The 20,942-nt window shown below is 52.0% G+C and overlaps 2 protein-coding genes and 1 pseudogene across 3 annotated transcripts; 2 read left to right on the top strand and 1 right to left on the bottom strand.

The window, feature by feature from the left end:
* Nucleotides 1-1,795: 1,795 nt before the first annotated feature.
* ISG15 (ISG15 ubiquitin like modifier) lies at nt 1,796-2,894 on the bottom strand. Its single transcript, XM_026007073.2, has 2 exons — nt 2,793-2,894; nt 1,796-2,356 (listed from the first exon to the last, which is right to left on the bottom strand). Exons 1-2 carry the CDS (start codon nt 2,793-2,795, stop codon nt 1,853-1,855), a joined length of 507 nt encoding a protein of 168 aa, XP_025862858.1. The 5' UTR covers nt 2,796-2,894; the 3' UTR covers nt 1,796-1,852.
* A 2,704-nt stretch (nt 2,895-5,598) lies between these two features.
* LOC112926029 (large ribosomal subunit protein eL27-like) lies at nt 5,599-6,492 on the top strand (annotated as a pseudogene).
* A 10,127-nt stretch (nt 6,493-16,619) lies between these two features.
* Nucleotides 16,620-20,355, top strand: HES4 (hes family bHLH transcription factor 4). Of its 2 annotated transcripts, XM_072730917.1 has the most exons (4): nt 16,620-16,912; nt 16,997-17,092; nt 17,195-17,282; nt 17,382-20,355. In XM_072730917.1, the coding sequence occupies exons 1-4, from the start codon at nt 16,805-16,807 to the stop codon at nt 17,765-17,767; spliced, it is 678 nt and encodes a 225-aa protein (XP_072587018.1). In that variant the 5' UTR covers nt 16,620-16,804; the 3' UTR covers nt 17,768-20,355. The 2 variants fall into 2 exon arrangements, with proteins under 2 accessions (XP_072587018.1, XP_025862857.2); XM_026007072.2 differs by having other exon boundaries at nt 16,676-17,092.
* Nucleotides 20,356-20,942: the final 587 nt, after the last annotated feature.

Genomic DNA, 20,942 nt, shown 5'->3' with positions numbered 1-20,942 from the left:
CGCGGGAAGGGGCTGGCGGGTGCTGGGACCCCGCCGTCCCTCGGGCCCTGCGGGACTGCGCCCCTCCCCTGGCGGGAGGAACCCGCTGGGGCACGACAGCCTCTTGGAAAACCGGGGCCGCAAACTCGCCGGGGCCCGGGACCCCCAGCCAGTTCAGGCGAGTAGGCGGCCCCCGCAGGCCGCGCCCCCGGCGGGCTAGGACCAATGTGGGCTGGGGGCCGTGGTGATTGGTCAGAACGGAGCGCAGACTCGCCCGCCTCCCGTTCCCGGGTGAGCTGGGGCCTCACTGCAGAGCGGAGGGCTCCCTCTACAGGCCAGCGGTGACAACGTGGGGCCGGCGGCGGACGGACAGCCACGCCCCCTCTTCAGCCCCGAGATGAGCGCCTCTCCAGCCTGCGGGCCTGGATAACCCGGTCCGAGATCCAGGGGGTACAAATGAGAGCCTAGCTTAGCTGGAGATGGAGGGAAGGGAGAGGCTACCCCTTCTGTCCCGCCAGGGCTGGGTCGCCGGCACACCCCCTCAACTCCGAGCCAGCCACAGATCTCTGAAGCAATGGAGGGTAAGTGGCAGAAGAGCCCCCCTCTGGAGGAGGACCCTACCTCCCCAGGCCCTGGTGGGAGGGTGCCACCAAGGGTGTATGCTCACACTGGCTAATTTGTCTTATGACAAAGAAGGGAGGGTAGGGACCCAGGAAATGAAACTGGAATCAGGGGAGCACCCCACCCCGGGAGCACCCACCCACCCACACACACACACAGCTGCCTGTCTACACATATTGGTCACAGATAAGCCAGACCTAGAAGTCCCTTGGCCTAGATACAGACCCCCACAGACCAGAAAAGGGGCTTCTGGGCCTCCAGCCAAATTACCCTTACAGTCTGAAAGCTGAAGTCTGAGTGTCCTCAGAGAAGTATGTTCTGAGCGTCCACCCCCCACACACACACTCCCCATCTTGCCTGTGTCCAAGGCTGACTCCATCTGGCTCCTGTAGAGCTCTTGGGAAATTGGTATAGAAAGAACCATTCTATGTGGAAGCAGGTGTGTTTCCACCTATGTGGAAATAGGTGCCCCCCACCTGGGACAAGCTCTTCCGTATGAACTAGAGGAACACCCCATCCCCGGAGGCCCCTCTCCTGCTGGCCATGGCCTCTCCATTAAGTAAAGCCCTGAAGGCAGGTGTATCTGCTGGAGAATAGTCTCCATTTAGCAGTTTGTGGGACAGTGATGTGTGTGTTCAAGGCCCTGCCCGTACCCCTCCCTAAACCAATGCAGACTGGACAGGGCAGGCTGATGGATCCTGGAGGGCCATGAGGCCCCAGGGCCCTGGCTGGTTTGGAGGAGCCTGCTTCACAGCCCACTGAGGCAGGCTCTAGGGCCTCACCCTCTCACCATTTACAGGGGTGCTGGTCCCAGCAGGAACCTGACCACACCTCCCCCCACCCCACCATACTGTCTGCTGACCCAGATGTAGGGAATGGGAACCAGTTGTGCAAAGGCTGATTCTGGCTCAATCTGGAGATAGAGGTGGGCTCCAGCAGATGTGCCTCTTTTCTTTCTCTAGAAGTTAACTTCCCAAAGGTGTGGGGACATCTTCAATTTGTCCAAGGTGTGGATGGGAGTAGATCTCTATTTTGATCTCACTAGTCTTGTCCCTTAACTTGGCAACCCCAGCCTACTGACCACCCAGCGTCCCTGGGTCTCCTTATCCCACTTCCTCCTCTGTCTCTCCCTGTCCACATCAGCAGGGATGCAGAAGTGAGGGGTGCTGGGGGAAGGACCAAGCAGAAGGAGCCATTTCATTTTGTCAACTTTTATTACCCATACTTGGTCAAGGACTTGGGTGGGTGGCTCTCAGCACTGCCCTCCTGGTCCTGCCCAATTCCCACCACCACCCCGCAGGCGTAAATTCATGAACACAGTGCACTGGGGTGTCAGACCATACTCCCCCAGCTGGTGCTTGTCCTCCATGGGCTTCCCTTCAAAACTCAGCCAGAACAGGTCAGCCTGCACGTGCTCCTGCTGGCACACTTGCTGCTTGAGCTCAGCCACAGTCTGTGTCAGCAGGACCTCGTAGGCAATACTGCGACCCTTATCGTTTCTCACCAGGATGCTCAGGGGGTCATTACAGTTCTTCACCACTAGCAGGACTGTGCTGCCAGGACGCAAGCCCTGCCTGATGAGGGAGATCCCATCCTGCAGCACTGTGCCAGCTGGGTGGGTAGCCAGGCGCTGTTGGAACGCAGGCACGCCACTTTTCAGGGCTATCTGCTGCTTCAGCTCTGATGCCAGCATAGAGTCCCTCAGGGGCACCAGGAACTCCTCACCTCCCAGCATCTTCACAGTCAGGTTCCCATCCTGTGGGCATCACACAGACTCATAAACCTCACCATCAGTCCTGGAGCCTCTACATGCAGATAATTGGCCACAGGGAAAGCTGTGCTCTCCTCCCCACCCACCAGGAAAGGAACCCCAGGCACTAGAGGGAAGCAGGGAGCATTTCCAGAAGAAAGGCCCATCCCCCAGGACCATCACCTCACCTCCTCAGCCCACTAAGATGCCTTCCTGTGCCAATGCCAAGGGATCTCAGAATTCAACACTGGCAGAACACACTTTCCCAGACCCAGACCTCAATCTCAGAAGCGGCCCTGCCCCTCCCCTCATGCTTAGGGACCTGGGGGAGCTCTGAGCACCTCCACTTGCCTGGCTCCACCCTTGGAAGACCCTAGCAGTAAGATAGGAAAAGAGCCTGGTACAGAGCCCACCTGCCCCCCGCCTGTCAAACACCCCTTACCATGGCTGTAGGCTCCAGCACCAAGTCCTCCAGGGGCACAGATGGATTGGCTGCCTCTCAGCTTGCAGCTACTCTCCTGTTCAGCCCTTTAATGAACCTGAGTTGTTCACGTCAGAGGGCAGTGTTGGGGAGGGAGCCTGACCATTGGCTGAATTTAGCTTCGGTTTCAGTTTCCTTTTCCCAGGGAATGCTCCTGTGAGTAGCAGAAACAAAACAGTAATAAAGAGCTGGAATTACCCACCTGCCCAGAGACTCAGGACAATGCTCTCACCCTGTGTTCATTCAGAAACCCCCGTAAGTGTCTAGCACTTCAGGTTCTTTACAAGCTACACGGAAGTCATAACAGAAACTAATGACTGGAAACATTCACTTTCCATTTACCAATTTGCAAAATTAGTAAGTTTGGAAAACATTGCTGCAATTAATTCAGAAATAACAAACAAGTGACAATCCAAACTACCCAGAGATTATCACCATTGCTTTAGGATGGTATTTCTTCAGATTGTTTTTTGTTTGTTTGTTTTAATGAAAGAGATATATCTCTTATTTTCTATAAAAATGAATTCATGAATACTATCCAGAAAGTGAAAAGGCTTTTCTCAAAATGGAAGAAAATATTTGCAAATCATAAGTCAGATAAGGATCTAGTGTCCATAACATATAAAGAACTCTTAGAACTGAACCATAAACAATATAAACAATTCAATAAAAAATTGCGCAAATGGGGGCACCTGGGTGGCAGAGTTGGTTAAGTGGCCAACTCTGTTTTGGCTCAGGTCATGATCTCAGGGTTGTGAGATTGAGCCCCATGTCAGGCTTTGCGCTCAGCCTGGAGTCTGCTCAGGTTTCTCTCTGCCTCTCCCCTGCTCTCTCTTTCTTTCAAATAAATAGATAAATCTTTTTTTTTTAATTGGGTGAGTGTTTGAATAGATATTTCTCTGTAGAAAATACATAAATACACATGAAAAGATGCTCAACATCATTAGTCCTTAGGGAAATGTCATTAGGGAAACTTAGATCAAAATCACAATGAGATAAAAAAAAATCACAATGAGATACTATATCACACTTATTATTATAGCATGCCTATAACAATATATTAGTATAATATAAAATAATAATTCAAAAAGAACAATAACAAGTGTTGATGAGGATGTAAAGAAATTGGAACCTTCATACATTGCTGATGGTAATGTAAAAATGGTGCAGCTACTGTGGAAAACAGTGTAGTCACTCCTCAAAAAGTTAAACAGGATTTTCACATGACCCAGCAATTCCATTCCTGGGTATATGTCGAAAAGAATTGAACACAGGTGTTCAGAGAAGTATTTGTACCCAAATGTTCATAGCAGCACTATTTACAACAGAAAAAAGATAGAAATTGTGGAAACAACCAAGTCCATCAACAGAGGGATGCATAAACAAAATATGATACACTCTTATGATGGAATATTATTGAGCCATAAAAAGGGATGAAGTACTAATACCTGCTACCACATGAATGAATCCTGAAAACATTATGTTAAGTGAAATAAGCCAGACACAAAAGGCCACATATATCATATGATTCTATTTATATGAAATATCCACAATAGGCAAACCCATAGAGTCCAGTAGTGATTGCCAGGGAATGACTGCTTTATGAATATGAGGCCTCCTTTGAGGGTGATACAATGTCTTAGAACTAGATAGAGGTAATGGCTGCACAATGTAAATATACTGACTCTGAGTTATGTACTTTAAAATGGTTAAATTTTTGTTATATGAATTTTACCTCAATAAAAACAAAGCCAAAGAAATTAACTCATCCTACTCTTACCATTTTGTAACCTGCTTCATTCAAAACAGTATATCATAAACATTTTTCCATATCAACAGATACTTCTATGCAAGTTTTTTTTTGTTTTAATGGCTGGATATATTCCCCATGGCATAATGAGTCCATTATAGTATAGAGTGGAATTTAGTTAACCAATCCCATATCATTGACTGTATCGGTTGTTCCCAAATTTTTGCTAAAATAAATAACACATAACAGACATATGTTAGCTAAAAATAAAGAAATAAAATTTAAATAAGAAAGTAAATAAATAATTTTGAAATAAAGCAAAGGATTGGAAAAATAAATTTCTGAATATGAATCTTGGCCATTTAACTTCCCCACCTCCAAAAAGATTTCATAGGGCTCCAAAATTATGAACACACAAAGAACAAACAGAGGGGCTTAAATGTCTTTCTTTTTATTATTGTTTTTTTAAGATTATTTATTCATGAGAGACACAGAGAGAGAGGCAGAGACACAGGCAGAGGGAGAAGCAGGCTCCACACAGGGAGCCCGACGTAGGACTCGATCCTGGGTCTCCAGGATCACACCATGGGCCGAAGGCAGACGCTAAACTGCTGAGCCACCCAGGGATCCCATCTTTTTATTATTTTAAATGTATATCTTGACTTGTTCCTTGCATAAATAATATTGCTTTTATGAAAAGGAAACCAAAAAAAAAAAAAAAAAGGAAACCATAAATGTTTATTTATTTATTTATTTTCATAAATGTTTATTGAAACAAAGAATACAGGGCAGCCTGCGTGGCTCAACGGTTTAGCGCCACCTTCAGCCCAGGGCGTGATCCTGAAGACCTGGGATTGAGTCTCATGTTGGGCTCCCTGCGTGGAGCCTGCTTCTCCCTCTGCCTGTGTCTCTGCCTCTCTCTTCTCTCTGTGTGTTTCTCATGAATAAATAAATAAAATCTTAAAAAAAAAAAGTAAGAAACAAAAAATACAGAATATGAAAATTTGCCCCTCCATATGACCATTATTAAACATGGTATTTGATGTCTTCTGATTTCTTAACACTGACATATAGTACTAGAATTTTCATTTTCTTTTAGTTACTTCATCCATGCCACCAGTTGTCTTCCTACTCTTGATAGGAAAAAGTAAATGCAAAGGCATTAAGGAAGCAAACCGACAGAACCTGTCTCCGTTTCCTGGGGCTGTCCTAACAACTTATCACAAATGAGGAACTTGCAACCTTGGCAAGAGGTTGAAATGCAGGGGGACTAAATGACCAATATTGTCAGCTGGTTAAAAATAATCTAATTTTATGTGGCTTACAGAAGACAGGAATCATTTGAATTATAAAGATACGAGAAATTGGAAAGTAGAAGGATGGAAAGAAACATACCATATGACTATTAACTAAAATGAAACAGATGTGACCATATCAACAACTTTAGCTTTCTGCTGTAGGCTCAAGTGGCTGGTGTCAGGATGGGCAAGTTCATGAAACCCGGAAAGGTGGTGCTGGTCCTGGCCAGCCGGATGCTACTCCGGACGCAAAGCAGTCATCGTGAAGAACATTGATGATGGCACCTCAGACCTTCCCTACAGCCATGCTCTGGTGGCCGGAATTGACCGCTATCCCCGAAAAGTGACAGCTGCCATGGGCAAGAAGAAAATCGCCAAGAGGTCAAAGATCAAGTCTTTTGTGAAAGTTTATAACTACAATCACCTCATGCACTCAAGGTACTCTGTGGATATCCCCTTGGACAAAACTTGTCGTCAACAAGAATGTCTTCAGAGACCCTGCTCTTAAACGCAAGGCCCGAAGAGAGGCCAAGGTCAAGTTTGAGAAGAGGTACAAGACTGGCAAGAACAAAGGTTCTTCCAGAAGCTGCGGTTTTAGATTTCTTTTGTTTCAGTCATTAAAAATAAAAAGAAAAAAGAAAAAAAACACAATTTTATTAACACATCAACAAAGAAATTTTATAAGCAAAGTGCTACAGAGACACAAAACGTCATGTAACAATAAAAGTTTGAGTTCACTGGTAAAAAAAATAATTTTAAACTTGTATGCACCTGATAATATGGTCACAAAATACATAAATTCTAGTCACAAATATTAGCATTCCATTTATAAAATTATAACAGCCACTTATAAAGGGACCTTTGGTTAATATTTTATCTCATTTACAAACTAACTTAAACTTCCTTAAACCTTTAAAACAGCATCTAGAACATTTAATATACTTGATTTGACTTTAAAAAAAAGATTTTATTTATTTATTCATGAGAGACACAGAGAGAGAGAGAATCAGAGACACAGGGAGAGGAAGAAGTGGGCTCCCTGCAGGGAGCCTGATGTGGGACTGGATCCCGGACCCCAGGATCACGCCCTGAGCTGAAGACAGATGCTTAACCACTGAACCACCCAGGCGTCCCTACTTGAGTTGAATTGATCCTTTGACTATTGAATAACCGCAAAAAAAAAAAAGGACATTCTTTCCAAGAATGTCCACAGTCCTTACCACTTAAACTTCACAGAGGTACTAGAGGTACTGAGGCCTTTGGTCCCAGCTCAAAGGTCACCCTGGGGCACTATGGAACGATGGGTGTGGGCTGCCCCAGGAGTCCTCCTGATGGACAGATGTTGGAGGCCACAGGCACACCATGACTTCTGACAAAGTAGCACAGAGGAGCACCTGAGGGGCTCAGTTGTTTGAACATCTGCGTTTGGCTCAGGTCATGATCCTGGGGTCTTGTGATCAAGCCCCTCATTGGGCTCCCCACTCAGTGGAGAGCCTCCTTCTCCCTCTCCTTCTGCTGCTTCCCCTGCTTTTCTTTCTCTCTCTGTCAAATAAATAAATTAAATCAGAAAGAGAGAAAGAAAGAAAGGAAGAAAAGAAAGGAAAGGAAAGGAAAGGAAAGGAAAGGAAAGGAAAGGAAAAAAGAAAAGAAAAGAAAGAAAAGAAAAGAAAAAAGAAAAGAAACGAAACGAGGATCCCTGGGTGGCGCAGCGGTTTAGTGCCTGCCTTTGGCCCAGGGCACGATCCTGGAGACCCAGGATCGAATCCCACGTTGGGCTCCCGGTGCATGGAGCCTGCTTCTCCCTCTGCCTGTGTCTCTGCCTCTCTCGCTCTCTCTGTGTGACTATCATAAATAAATTAAAAAAAGAAAGGAAGAAATAACTTCTTGTTAGTCAGTATGGCTGACCAGGAAAAGTATCATCAGAGAGCCTGGGGGGTGTGGGGGTGGCAACAAATTTCTTAAGGAAGGTTTATTGTTGAAATCTAATTAGCTGTAAATATGTGCCAGCTGGGCTCATTAAGTTGGCAGCACCTTCCATTCCGTGTTTTCTGAGGGAGAAGTGTCGCTCTGTTCCTCCCACCCAGCACTAGGAAGGTTGAGCACCCCCAACCTGGGCCACAGTCTCACTGTCCTGGACCCCATAGCTTCTCAGGCCAGACCCTCACTACCTGCCTGGTGGGCACATCCCTCTCCTAGCCACAGCCCTTTGTGATGGATGTCTAGGGAATGCAGGACTCAGTGCAGGACAGAGATGCAAATAGGCTGCTGTCCCCACACTGACTGGCAGGCTTAGAGGGCCATTCAAACAGCCCCCTGTCTGGTTATCCCCAAAACAGACTCTGGGCTGTAGGGCTTGGCCCTCAGGGAAGTCAGGAGGTAGTCTTCACATGAGAAAGATTCTTTTTGCTGCAGGGATGGCTTATAGGGAAGGAAAGGAGAAGGCAGACCTAAGATGTGGAGGGTTGTTCTCTTTTTTAAAAGATTTTCTTTCTTTTTTAAGTAACCTCTGCACCCAATGTGGGGCTCCAACTCATGACCCTGCGATCAAGAGTCACACACTTCTCTGACACAGCCAGTCAGATGTCCCCTGGAGGTCTATTCTAACCTGGGGGAGGCAGCAAGTTGGAGCTGTGGTATGGGAGGAGCAAGGTAGGGGGCACTCAACTTGGTTCAAACCCACAGGACCAGGTGACAGTAAGGAAGGAGCGCAGCTGGATTCTGGCCCATGTGGCCCCTGTGCTAAGGCTGCCAGTGGCTGAAGGGCCAGGCATATCCCATAATCCTGTGTGGTTACCTGTCTGTTGGACAGGTCTTCTGAGTTCAGGCCCACACAAGAACAGCCTGGAGTCTGCAGTGTGGAGACCCAGGGCCAGTTGTGCTGGAGGACTCCCAAATGTCCCTTGCCACTAAATGGCACTTTCATCTTTTCATCCCAGATGCAGCAGGGAAGTTATAGGCACCTGACACACCCAAGGCTAAAGCTGAAAGACACAAAACAGAGAAAATCCAATGGGATGCATCTGCAGACCCCACCTGCTCTGCCCACCCTTTGAGGGGAGAGGAAGAGGTGGGGAGGGGGAAGAGAAGGAAGGATCAGTTCCTTATCCTCCCTTTCTGCAGGACTTACCCCTGGACACAAAGCCCTGACACTTCATGAAGTCCAGAGCCCCTAGCTTGAGCCACACCTGACAATCTCTCACCACACCAGGTTGGGATCTGGGCTTTGGGGCCAAAGTGGGGAGGAGGAGACTCAGGTAGGAAGATTGAGGGAGAGGCTTCTACTGCCAGATGGAGAGGAAGAGCCTACCAGTCCCCAGTGTTAAGAATATTATCCCAAACTTGGAAATTGGGCACAAGGAGCCTTCCCATCCTTGAAGGTCTCCCTGGAGGTACCTTTGCTGATATTCTTGAAGTTACAGGTTAATGTGGTGTAGACATCTATCCTACCAGACATAGAGGACTTCTATCCTGGAGAAACACGATCTTACTGCCTCATATGGCATCTGACCTGTACTCCCTCAAAGCCTCCCTCAAACCTGCTGGTTTTCCCACTGGCGAACTAAACAAACACTCGACATGTGCTCACTCTGCATTTTTTTGGAAGTCATGCTTTTTGCCTTGAAAATCATATTTTGGTATGAGATATTAGAATATATGCCTCCATTGCTCAGATCTTGGTAGGATGCTGTCACCATTGATTTTGGGAAAAGATGATATCATTATCTGGATATTGGAGAGGTGCCATCTTTGTTATTCATTCATTTGGCTAACATGTCTTTACAGAGTACACACTTTGTGCCAGGTACTACTCCTGGACAAAATGGAGTTCACATTCTAGTGTAGTGGACAGACATCGAGTGGTATAAGTAGTACAGAAGTCATGTGTTGCAGGGTGCCCAGCTGGCTCAGTTGGTATAGCGTGCAACTCTCAATCTCAGGGTTGTAAGTTTGAGCCCATGTTGGGTATAAAGATTACTTAAAAATAAAGTCTAAACCAAAAAAAAAAAAAAGAAAAAAAAAAGAAAGGCATGTGTTGCCAGGGATAAGTACAAAGAAGAAAAGAGCAGGAAAGGGGGATGTAAATCCTAAAGAGTCCCAGGCAGAGGCCACAGGTGCTGCAAAACCCTGGGGCAGGAGTGTGTCTACACATACGGGAGGCAGTAAGGCTGGTGAGTGGATGTGGAGAAGCAGGGCATGAAGATGGCTACTGGAGACACTATGGAGACACTGGAGACACTATTCCCCCAGGAGGGGCTGACCTGATTTTGCTCAGGCCTAACAGGATCATCAGGACAGTTGCATGAAGTAGAAGACCTCAGGTCAGGAAGGGAGCTGGAGATCAATTAGGAGCTTCTCTGAAAATCCAGAGAAAATGTGGTGTTGGTATGGAGTCAGTGGCAGGAGAGGTGTTGGATATATCAGGGAGCTAGAGCTGTAGTAGGGCCTGATAGGCCAGGGTGGAGAGTGGACTCCTAGTGTCAAGGGTGGCAGCAGAATGCTGGTCTGGGGAGTCCAAGAAAGATGTAGGGGAGGCAAGGGGCTTCAGTCAGGCCCAGACACCAGGCAGAGACTGCCCCATTTGTCTAAACAGAAAAGTTAGTATAACAACTTGTTCACCAGGTGTCAGAGAGGGGAAAGTCATAGGAGAACATGGGGACACTACAGTGGGGCAGGAGGTTGGGCAGCAGAGAAGAGGCTAGGGCTATAGAGGGTAGAGGTGGGACAAAAGTGGTCCAGAGGGAGGTTGGCCAACCCTACTCATGCCTCTGTGGTCAGGACCTCCTGGTGGTGGGAGGGAGGGGGGAGGACTCCAGGGTAGGTGTGAAACTGAGATCCACAGTCAAAACCCAATACTATAGGATTCAGGAACTTGGTTATAGACATATTGCACCTGAAATGTCTGTTAGATTTAAAATCCGGTGAGGGATATGGCCTGCAGTTCATGGATAAGTCCAGGCTGGGGTTACCATTTGGGATGTCATTAGCAGGAGACTGTGTGAGGCATGCAAGGGAGTGGGTAAGGAGAGGGTAAGGAGTCATGCAGAAATCAGAAAGGCAGAAGGAGTGGCAGTGAGGCGGAGGGCAATCAGGGGTTGATATGGCTAAGAAGCCAGAGAGGGATGTGTAGCCACCCTAGTCACTACTGAATCAACCGCAGGGACATCCTGGTGACCTTGCCGAGCTTGGTCTCCACAGTCTTGGGGCAGACTGAGAGAGTTTGAGAAAGCAGAGGAGAGAAACTGGATTCACACGGTAGATGGTTGTCCCAGGAGCTTCGCCATAGAGAAGCAGCAGTAGGTGGAGAGTGAAGTGGGGACCTGATAAGTTGGTGTTGTGTTGTGCTTTTCTAACATGAGCGGCATAATGGGAACAGACTCACAGGGAGAGAAACTGAGGATGTAGAGAGAGCGGAGGGTGCCAGCTACCTGCCTAGTGCAGAGCACAGGGGCTCAACCAGGGGACATTATGTTCTGCAGGCCTCTACATCCTTGGCTTCATGTCAGGTGAGACCAGGATAGGGAAGAGGCACTGCGGGCCCAAGGAGGACCACCAGTGTGCTAAGAGCACATTGGGGAGTGGCCAGGGGATGTGAGGTGCCTGGGCAGCATCAGGGCCACCTGAGGCCCATGGTCCAGAATGCAAGGCAAGGATGATCAGTGGTTTGGAGCATCTCTGGCCACATGCAGCTGCAGGATGTCAGAGGGTTCATGTGACTGACGGAGAAACATGGCCACGGCATGTTATTCTTGAATCTGGCTGGCCTTGTTTCAGCTGATGCAATGTCGCAGAAGTTTCACTTTGTGAGTTCTGGAGCTCAGGCCTCAAGAGACCCCGAGTGTCCACTTCACCCTTCTGAAATGTTAACCAAGCCAAATGAGGAAGCTGGTCCAGCTTGGGCAGGATGGGGCCACGTGGCAGAGAGCCAGAAGTCCGGAGACCGCAACTCTAGTGTCCATATGTGGTGCCACTTCCCTCCTGGCAGGCCAGCGGACAACTGACAGCAGGTGCATGAGGGAGGCCCCAAGGAAGCCACAGCACCACCCAGATCCTACAACTGTGCAAAGGAACAGGCAGAGGACTATGAAGCCACAAAGATAGCTGGGATTTAACCCAGGCTGTGGTTTGGCCTAGAGAATATGATGAAGCAACAGGAGGGAGCAAGGGTTAGGGAGCAGGCCCCATGGCTGGCCAGATAAGGTTCTCTTGATACAGAGGGGAAAGGATGTCAGGGGATGAGGAAGCACCAGCCTGGGTCTTATCCAGGGACTGCCAATCTTAGCAGGGCTGGAGGAGAGTGGGAGACACGAGCTGTGAAGCTGTGAAGTCAGCAGGGAATGTGATGCTTGAGGTTAGCCCGGGGAAGGGCTGCATTCGGGAGAAGGACCCTGGCCAGGGAATTGAGGGGCCAAGTGGGGAGGTAAAAGGACTGCTGAAGGGGAGGACGTCCGGAAGGTTGGAGAATCATCTTTGTGGATTTTGAAATTACCAGGAACCGTGGCAGGAGTGCTTGGGGAAAGTGACAGAGGATCAGGAATAAAACACATAGGGGGGCACCTGGGTGCCTCAGCGGTTGAACGCCTGCCCTTGGTCCAGGGCGTGATCCTGGAGTCCCAGGATTGAGTCCCGCATCAGGCTCCCTGAGCGGAGACTGCTTCTCCCTCTGCCTGTGTCTCTGCCTCTCTGTGTCTCTCATGAATAAATAAACAGAATCTTAAAAAAACAAAACAAAACAAAACACAAAGGGATTGAGAGAAGCCCCAGGCGCAGAGACAACTTCAGCAAGGTGAGGTGTGACAATACAAGGTTGACAGCTGGGGCTTTTGTGGTAGAGAAGAGAGTGGTCTGGAAGTTACACAGAGGAAGGGCAAGGAAGCTCACCTCTCTCCAGGTGTAGTGGTCCAAGAAGAGGGAGCAGCACCCCTAGGAGCCATCCCACACAGACAGGGGTTGGGAGAAATTTCACCACTTCCCAAGGTGGAGAGATATGACTTTCCGGATCTGGAGAGGTGTCAACACTCAGATTTTGGAGAAAGATATTAATAACGCCCAGACCATGGGGAAGATGCTATCACTCACCATGTGTTTGGGGGGGGGGGTGCCCTGCCCACTCTTCAGGTAGCTGAGGGAAAGTGTGCCAGTTCCATGGCCTATAAGGGTGGAAGATGCCCCCTTGGCCAAGAAGATGAGGACCATCCTGGAACCTGAAACCTCATCATCAGCAAGCTGTGCTCCTGGCCTCTGCCTGGGTCCTGGGCATTTGTTTCCCTCTTTGATATCTTGCATCCTGGATCCATCAGCCCTGACCTTTGTCACTTGCTGGATTCTGGCAAACAGTGACTCAGCCCCCAGATCCCACTTTGCAGCAGAGAACCAACAACAGTTCTAGCTTAGTCACTTGACAGCTCTGGCCCTAGCTGCCTGAGTCGATGGGCTGCTGCCTCTTGGCAGGAGAAGAGGTAGCAGACTCTAAGGAGGGCACATGGGAAGACAGGAGCAGGTGGTGGCCTATGGTATCTCCTATGTTCTGGAATCCATGTGCCAAAGGAATGTGAGGGGCAGGGTGTAAATGCAGGTGCCATCTTCCTGTCAGAGGTTGGGAGGCAGGATGCACACAAACAGCATTTTACAGGCTCTCAAGTGACACTGGCTGAATGTTGTCATAAGGAATGCTGTTATGGTGGCCGATGTGAGACCTCCTCCCCCATAAGGCTAGAGCCCCCTGTCTGGCCTAGAAGATATCTCCATCTTTCCTCACAAACTCCCCCACTGACTTTCCTGCTTTGCTCCCCACCCTATGGTCATCAGTGGGCCCTGCGGACGTCCCCTGAACCATCAGCCATCTGGGGTGTGGCCCACTCAGGCCTGGGTCCAGGAAAACAGACAGCTGGCCTTTGATGGCTCCCAAGAAGCATTCATCAGACAGAAAGCCAGGGTTCAAAGGCCCTGTAAATGCAGGAGAAAATAAGGAATAAGGACAGGGAAGGAGGAGTGGGTGGAAAAAACCACTGTCCCTGGGTTTAGGCCTTGGTTCATCCCAGGTAGTCTAGTTACTACTGCTCTGAAACAACTGACCCTGAAATGTCATAGTAAACAACTGTCCTACTCTGGGAACCAAGAATTGGAACAGAGCACACAGGGGCAGCTGATCAGATGTGAAATAGGTGGCATGGCAATTTCAGGTTGGGATCATTTGGAGGTGTTTCGCTCATGTGTTTGGAAGCTGAGACTGACCACTGGGCTGCTGGCTGTGACACCTACACAAGGCCTTTCCATGGGACCTCTCCTTGTGGCCTATCCGTGAGGCCAGCTGGTGCTTCCTTACAGAGGCAGTCTGTGGGACAAGGGCCTAGAGGGTCATGACCTGACAGATAATGGGGATGTAGGTGATGAGGACATTGGGAAAGCATACCATGCTCTGGCCTAGAGAGGGCTCCTTGCTGGGACTGATGCTGGGAAGGCCAAGATACAGGCCCCTGGACACCCTGGGTGGAGGGCTTCTTTCCTTCTCTGGCCTCAGAGGGCAGGCCTCTGAGGATGAGCCGAGGAGGTGCTCAGAGTGTGGAGAGCACTGGGAGGCATATCTTCCCTCTGTTCCCACCTGCTTCTCTTGGGCAGTTGCAGGGCAGCTGACACATCCCCAGTTCTCACTGCATGCTGGGTACCTTTAAAGTAGGCTCTCATTTATCTTACCAATAATCCTGGGATAAATAGAAAGGTGACTCATTTTACAGATGAGGAAGCAGGTACAGGAAGGTAAATCAGCCCATCTAACAACTAGTGAGGGAAAGAATGGGCAAGAACGTCGCTGTCAGGCCTCTCCTTCCAGTCTGGCCGCCTGCCAGAACCCACCTGGCCAAGCGGCTGCGCCCCGACCACTCCCAAGAGGAGGAGGAGGCGCCGGTGGCCACTGGGGGCGCTCGCGGGCTCCCGGCCTCTGCAATCCCGGCGACCTCCTAGATGGCAGGACTGGTTCCAGCTTGCGCCCGGCCGAAAAGCGTTCCCAGGGCTTTTTGGGCTACGGTGGCAGCTCTTCAGATTCCTGCCTGACCCCAACGGCTTTCCAACGCCCCCTCCACTCCCGTATGCTCCTCTGGGCGGGAAAGGGGAACCGGTAGCCTCATCTAGGTGCCTGTGCAGAAGGGATCGCAGGCAGGCAGCGGAGCCCAGCAGGGGGAGGGCATCGGTGGAGGGCAGGCAAGGACTTTGCTTGACCCTAGACTACAGTCAGTCTCGGAAAGGAAAAGTGGCTTCTGGATGGGGGCCCAGAGTGGGACCCGGAAATGGGTGTTGGAGCAAGGGCCAGCCGTGGACACTCACTATGGAGACCCACAGCAGTCGAGCTGACCTGACCCTTCGAGGCTCGCCATCGGCTCACTCCATTGCTCTGAAAAGCTCCCCCCGCCCCAGGCTCTCCCACAGCCCTCCCGGGGCCCAAAGCCTCCAGGTCCCCGTGCCTCTGCCTGCCCCTTCCCCTCCTCCCTCAGCTCCTGGGGTCCCTTCCCCATCCTGGGGGCGCCATGCCCTCCCCCTGAGGCTCTGCAGAGCTGCCGTCTCCCTAGAGGATTCCATCTCAGAGAAGACTTCCCCACCACCCAGTCAAAAGAAGGGTTTCCTCTCCCCCAGCAGCCTATCCATGTCTTTCCATCGCTTACAACGGACTGATTATTTTGCTTGGCAATTCCTCCAGCACCAGATTAGAAGCCCCAGCACCTGGCCAGCCCCACTGTGGGACTCCGGAAACGTCTATGGGAAACCACACTGCTGCCAGGCGACAGTGGACTGTGGACTGTTAGTATGCAAAGACTATGGCCCTGCAACCTAATTCAAAATGAAAACAATATCGAACAGGAAAATCACATAGTCCTGTTTCTCTCACTGTGCCACTTTGAAAGAAACAGATATTAACAGTTGCTCCTCATTTTTTTGAGCTGGTGCTTAGCCTACTGTTGAGTAATCTAAAAGAGTGTGACATTACCAGCCCGGTGACATTACCTCATCTGGCTTGTGTGATCACTGACCTTCAGCCTGAGATATCGCCTCATTATCTGGTGGCATTGCCAGCCTGGCCAGTGACATCTTCCAGCCTGATTGGTGACATCACTCCAACCTGTCCAGCAATATCACCCTCAACGGTTCTATGCCTTAATGCACTTGTCCTGCGACTCCCTGGCTGCCTCAAGACTGTAGCCAGCCGGTCTCTCTCCTGCCCCGGGGCCGGTGTGCCACGTTCACCATGTCACAGGCCTGGGGTAGGTGTGCAGGCAGTGGGGGTCCCGTGAGGCTGTTCTGAGCCCCTCGGCCCCGGACGGGAACCCGGGATGGCGAGGGAGAACGGAAGAGGCGCGTGGGCCGAGGCTCGCCTGCTCCTCCGAGGCCTGGCCCACCTCCCCTGGCGCGTTCTCCTTTCAGATTTCCCGCGCCGCCCTCCGCGAACTCCGCGCCCTCCTCCCATCCCCGGCCTCGCCGGGCCTGAAGGAGCGCCTCGCGACTCCGCCCAGCCAGGGAGCTCCGCTGCCCGGAGCGGTCGGAAGAGGCCCCGTCCGGGCGCCCAGGTCGAGCTGCGGCAGCGGAGGAGGGGGCGCGGCGGTTTTCCCGCTTCATCCCCGCGCAGCTGGAGGCTTTTGTCGCGCGCTGGATCGGTGGGCCGGGAGCCGGGGCGGGGCTGACATTGGGCGGGGGCGGCGGCCGGGGGCGGGGGGGTGGCAGGCGGGTGGAGCGCAGCCTCTCATTGGCTGGTGAGAGTGTGGGAAAGAATGCCGAGCCCGGTTCACACAGCCGGCGGCCGCGCTGCCTTAAATAGCCGGGCGGCTGGCAAGTCTGCGCGCGGGCCTGCAGCCTGACACCCGAGCGAGGGGAGCGGGGGCCGCCGCGCGCGCGCCCGCCCGCCGCCGGCGGCGCACCCCGCCTGGCCCCGGAGGCGCACCATGCCTGCGGACACCCCAGGGAAGCCGAGGGCCTCGCCGCTGGCAGGAGCGCCGGCCAGCGCTAGCCGAACCCCGAATAAGCCCCGGAGCGCGGCGGAGCACCGAAAGGTGGGGAGCCGGCGGGGCGGGGCGGGGCGGGGGGCGGGGGGTGGGGCGGATGGACGCGGGACTCAGCCACAGCCCGATCCACAGTCCTCCAAGCCGGTCATGGAGAAGCGGCGCCGAGCGCGCATCAACGAAAGCCTCGCGCAGCTCAAGACCCTCATCCTGGACGCTTTCAGGAAGGATGTAAGTCGGGGTCGGGAGGGGAGGCCGAGGGGCGGAGGTGCGGACCCGCAAGTCTTGGCGCACTACTGGCTTGCAAGCCGCCCACCACCGCCCTCCCCGCAGAGCTCCCGCCATTCGAAGCTGGAGAAAGCAGACATCCTGGAGATGACCGTGAGGCACTTGCAGAGCCTGCGGCGAGTGCAGGTGACAGGTGAGGCGCGGGCAGCAGCGGCGTGTGGGAGGGAGGTGGCCGGGAGGCGTCCCCGGACCGCCGCGGCGGGAACCGACCCTGTCCCCTGCCGCCCCGCAGCCGCGCTCAGCGCCGACCCCGCGGTCCTGGGCAAGTACCGCGCCGGCTTCAACGAGTGTCTCGCGGAGGTGAATCGCTTCTTGGCCGGCTGCGAGGGCGTCCCGGCCGAAGTGCGCTCTCGCCTGCTCGGCCACCTGGCGGCCTGCCTGGGCCAGTTGGGGCCCTCGCGCCGCCCCGCCCCGGCACCCCCCGCTGCAGAGGCCCGCGCGCCCGAGGTCTACGCGGCTTGCCCGCCGCTCCCGGCTTTCGACGGCCCCTTCCCCCTGCTGCGCCCCGGGTACGCCTTCGCGCTGCGGCTCCCGCCGGGCCTGACCGGGACGCCCCCCACCGTCCCTAGGGCGGGGCTGCAGAACCGGGGCGCGCCCTGGAGGCCTTGGCTGCGCTGAGGCTGCACACGGTTCTGGGGCCGTGGCCTTTGCTGAGAGCGTGCCTGAGAATATTTGTTTCCAGAGGCCGCGTGGAGGGAGCTTTGATCTTTTCTTTGTGAAGACTCTAGGGTGGCGTTTCTTTCAGCCCTTAGTTCTGGGGCTCTGCTGGTTACTTTGCGCCAGACTTCTGGGGCAGGACTGCGGGTGGCCCTTCCCCCAGGCTCTGTACCCTGCCTTTCCTCTACCCCAAGGCTTGGCCGATGTGCCTGCCTCTGTGGAGGAGCCAGCGACCCTCCTGGAAGCACTAGGAATGTGAGAAGCCACTGAGGAGGCCCAGGAAAGCGACAACTAGTCATCACATTTTCTGGAATGTATCCCAATGTCAGAAAGCAGTCTTGGCGGCATCATTGGGCAAGGTTGGTTTGTTTGTGTTTTAAAGTACTTTACCCTACTCTCACTCCTGTGGACCTTAGAAGGTGGAAACATTGTCACTTCTTGTCCTGGGCTGCTGAGCTGTGGGGAGAGGTGATCATAGCCTGAAGCTTCTGGCTTGGTGCACTGGTTCTGGCTTGGTCCACTTCCTACTTTGTTCTTATGGTTCAACAAAAAGCTGCCTGGACTGAGCCTGCCCCAAGCCAGTGTGCACAGGAGAGCCAACAGGAGAGACTGGCTGAGTCCTGAGGACAGGGAACTGGGGCAAGACTGGCCAAGAGCACTTAATGTCAGGGCTTGTGTGTGAGGGTACTGTCCCACCAGAGTCCAGTCCTGCTGTGTACCCTGGGAGGGGAGGTCTCCTTGGTAGTGGGAAAAGACTGGAGGGTGGTCCTGCGCATGCCTCTGTCCTGAGCACCTGCTGTGTGTCAGCCCTACAGTCCCAGGCAGTAGTGCTGGGCAGCATTGGACATCAGCCCTGGAGTCACTGTCCCAGTTCACAGGTCTCCCTCAGCTGCTGCTGGGGGCTATGCTCCAGTTACAATGAGAGGGTGATCTGAGTCATACAAGTTCAGACTGGAGTGTCTCACCCTGAGCCCATCAGAGGTTGAGCCAAGATTCATTTCCCTACTGCAGATAAGTTCATCAGATGGTAGCCTGCCGCCTACCTGGCCAGGGCCCATCAAGGAGAAAGAGGGTGAGTCACTGCTAGAGGTTAGCCTGCTTCTCCTCCAGTGGCTTCCATGGTTGTGTTAGAGGCAGGATTCACCTGGGCCCTCCCGCATTTAGCCATGCTCACCTGGCAGGGATCTCCAGGTCCCTGCCAAGCCATCACTCTTGGCCCTCTGATCTCCTTGCCCATCTTCCCAAGAGTCCAGGGCCTTGGTCAGTGGTCCTAAATGGTGGCAGTTGCTGGGCCAGGTACTATGTCCTTGGACTTTTATACACTCAGTGATCCTGGCCCTAGGGGAGCTTCAGGGTAGTCTCTCCTTCTTCAGAGCTGTGGCACTAGCAGGACTGTCAGGGAGGAATAGTTGATTAGGCCTAGAAAGCTCTCTTGGGCAGGAGACCAGCACAGGGTCCATTGCTGAAGCTGGAAGCTCAGTTTGGTTGAGGGAGGAGAGCTGCTGAGGGTCTCAGGGCAGAAGCTTGGGGGAGGGGTGTGGCACTTTGGGATGTGAAGCCTGATGGGTGATTAGGGGGGTGGTTAGGGTCTGTACAAAGTGGGCCCCTCACATCCTGCAGGAAAAAGAGGGATCTTCCTACCTGCGTGGCCACCTGGGGAAATCACCTGGAACTTGGGCCATCATGCTCTCACTACTTCCATGAGAGGGCAGCGGGAACTTGGCCTCCTGGCCCCCACCCACCCATACCTCTTACTTCCTACTTCTGGTCCTCTCAACACTGTGGCCAAAGGGAGCTGTGCCATGAGGACCCTCAAGGACCTCTCAGGCTCTGTGGGGGACTACACACAGTCCCACAGACAGGCAAGCTCCCTGGTGCTCTGTCCCTTTGAATCAGCCTCCCTGCTGGTGCTGTCTTCTTACTCTCCCCCTGGAGGCAGCCTCTGTGGGCTCCAGAGGCTAAGGCTGTATCTGTGTCACTCCCTTTGTTCCTAGCACCTGCTTGGGACACTTAAGTTCATAGTGACCTGATTGATTAAATGAAAGTCAGAGTCTGGAGGTTTGGGAGAGTTTTTGAAGTATAGTTGACATACAGTGTTGTATTAATTTCAGGTGTACAAGGTAGTGATTCGACCATTGCGTACATTAGACGGTGCTCATCACCATGAGTAGTCACCATCTGTTAGGGCGCAAAGTTATTGTAGTATTACTGACCATATACCCTATTTCTCATCTTTGTGACTTATTTATTATATACCAGGAAGTTTCTACCTCCTAATTCCCTTTTGCCTGTTTCACCCACCACCACCACCCCCTTCACCTTTCCTCTGAGAACCACCAGTTTGTTTTCTGTATTTAGGAGTATTTTTTTAAAGATTTTATTTTTAAGTAAACTCTACATCCAGCATGGGGCTTGAGCTCACAACCCCAAGATCAGGGATTGTATGCTCAACCGACTAAGTCAGCCACGCACCCCAAGACTCTATTTTTTGTTTGTTCATTTGTCTTATTTTATAGATTTCCATGTTAAGTAAAAACATACAGTATTTATCTTTTTCTGTCTGAATTATTATTTCACTTAGTGTAATATCTTCTAGGTCTATCCATGTTGTTATAAATGGCAAGATTTCTTTCTTTTTTAAGACTGAGAACGGTGTCAATCTTGCTTCCATCAGAGAGGTCTGAGGACACACAGCTCAAGCTGAAGCTGGCTTCCTCCCCAGGCCACTTCTTGCCTCCAGCTGTGGAAGGGCCCCCACCCTGACCCACACTCAGCCTGGACACCTGCCCAATCCAGCTGACCTCCTCAAGTGCTTTTGTACAGGCCTCAGTGGGGGGAGTTAGGGCCTAATATGTAGAGTAATTGCCCTCACACCAGGGGTTCTCCTTTCTACCCTCCCGCTCTTCCACCCATTTCCTACCCACCTACCCCCTTCACTGCCCCTAGATGGGCTTCTGGTTACTCCCCTATCCCTGACCTCCTACCCACCCACCCAGCTATTTTTATCTTGGCTTTTGTCTTGCAGACATTTCCTGCTGAATAATAAATGAAGCACCTTCCCCAGGCTCTGTAGTGGGGGTGGGGGAGGAATCAGGACCTCCTCCTGAGGAGAAGGAGGCTAGAAGGCCTGCCCATC

The sequence above is a fragment of the Vulpes vulpes genome, chromosome 12, assembly GCF_048418805.1.
Source record: "Vulpes vulpes isolate BD-2025 chromosome 12, VulVul3, whole genome shotgun sequence".
NCBI classification, from domain to species: domain Eukaryota; kingdom Metazoa; phylum Chordata; class Mammalia; order Carnivora; family Canidae; genus Vulpes; species Vulpes vulpes.
This window is presented reverse-complemented; position numbering and strand designations above follow the sequence as displayed.

Bases quoted from the DNA above. Each gene is read 5' to 3' on its own strand.
- HES4 (XM_026007072.2), top strand. From the start codon at position 16,805: ATGCCTGCGGACACCCCAGGGAAGCCGAGGGCCTCGCCGCTGGCAGGA. The intron at 17,093-17,194 runs GTAAGTCGGGGT...CCCTCCCCGCAG, and splicing joins TGGACGCTTTCAGGAAGGAT to AGCTCCCGCCATTCGAAGCT. The intron at 17,283-17,381 runs GTGAGGCGCGGG...GCCGCCCCGCAG, and splicing joins GCGGCGAGTGCAGGTGACAG to CCGCGCTCAGCGCCGACCCC.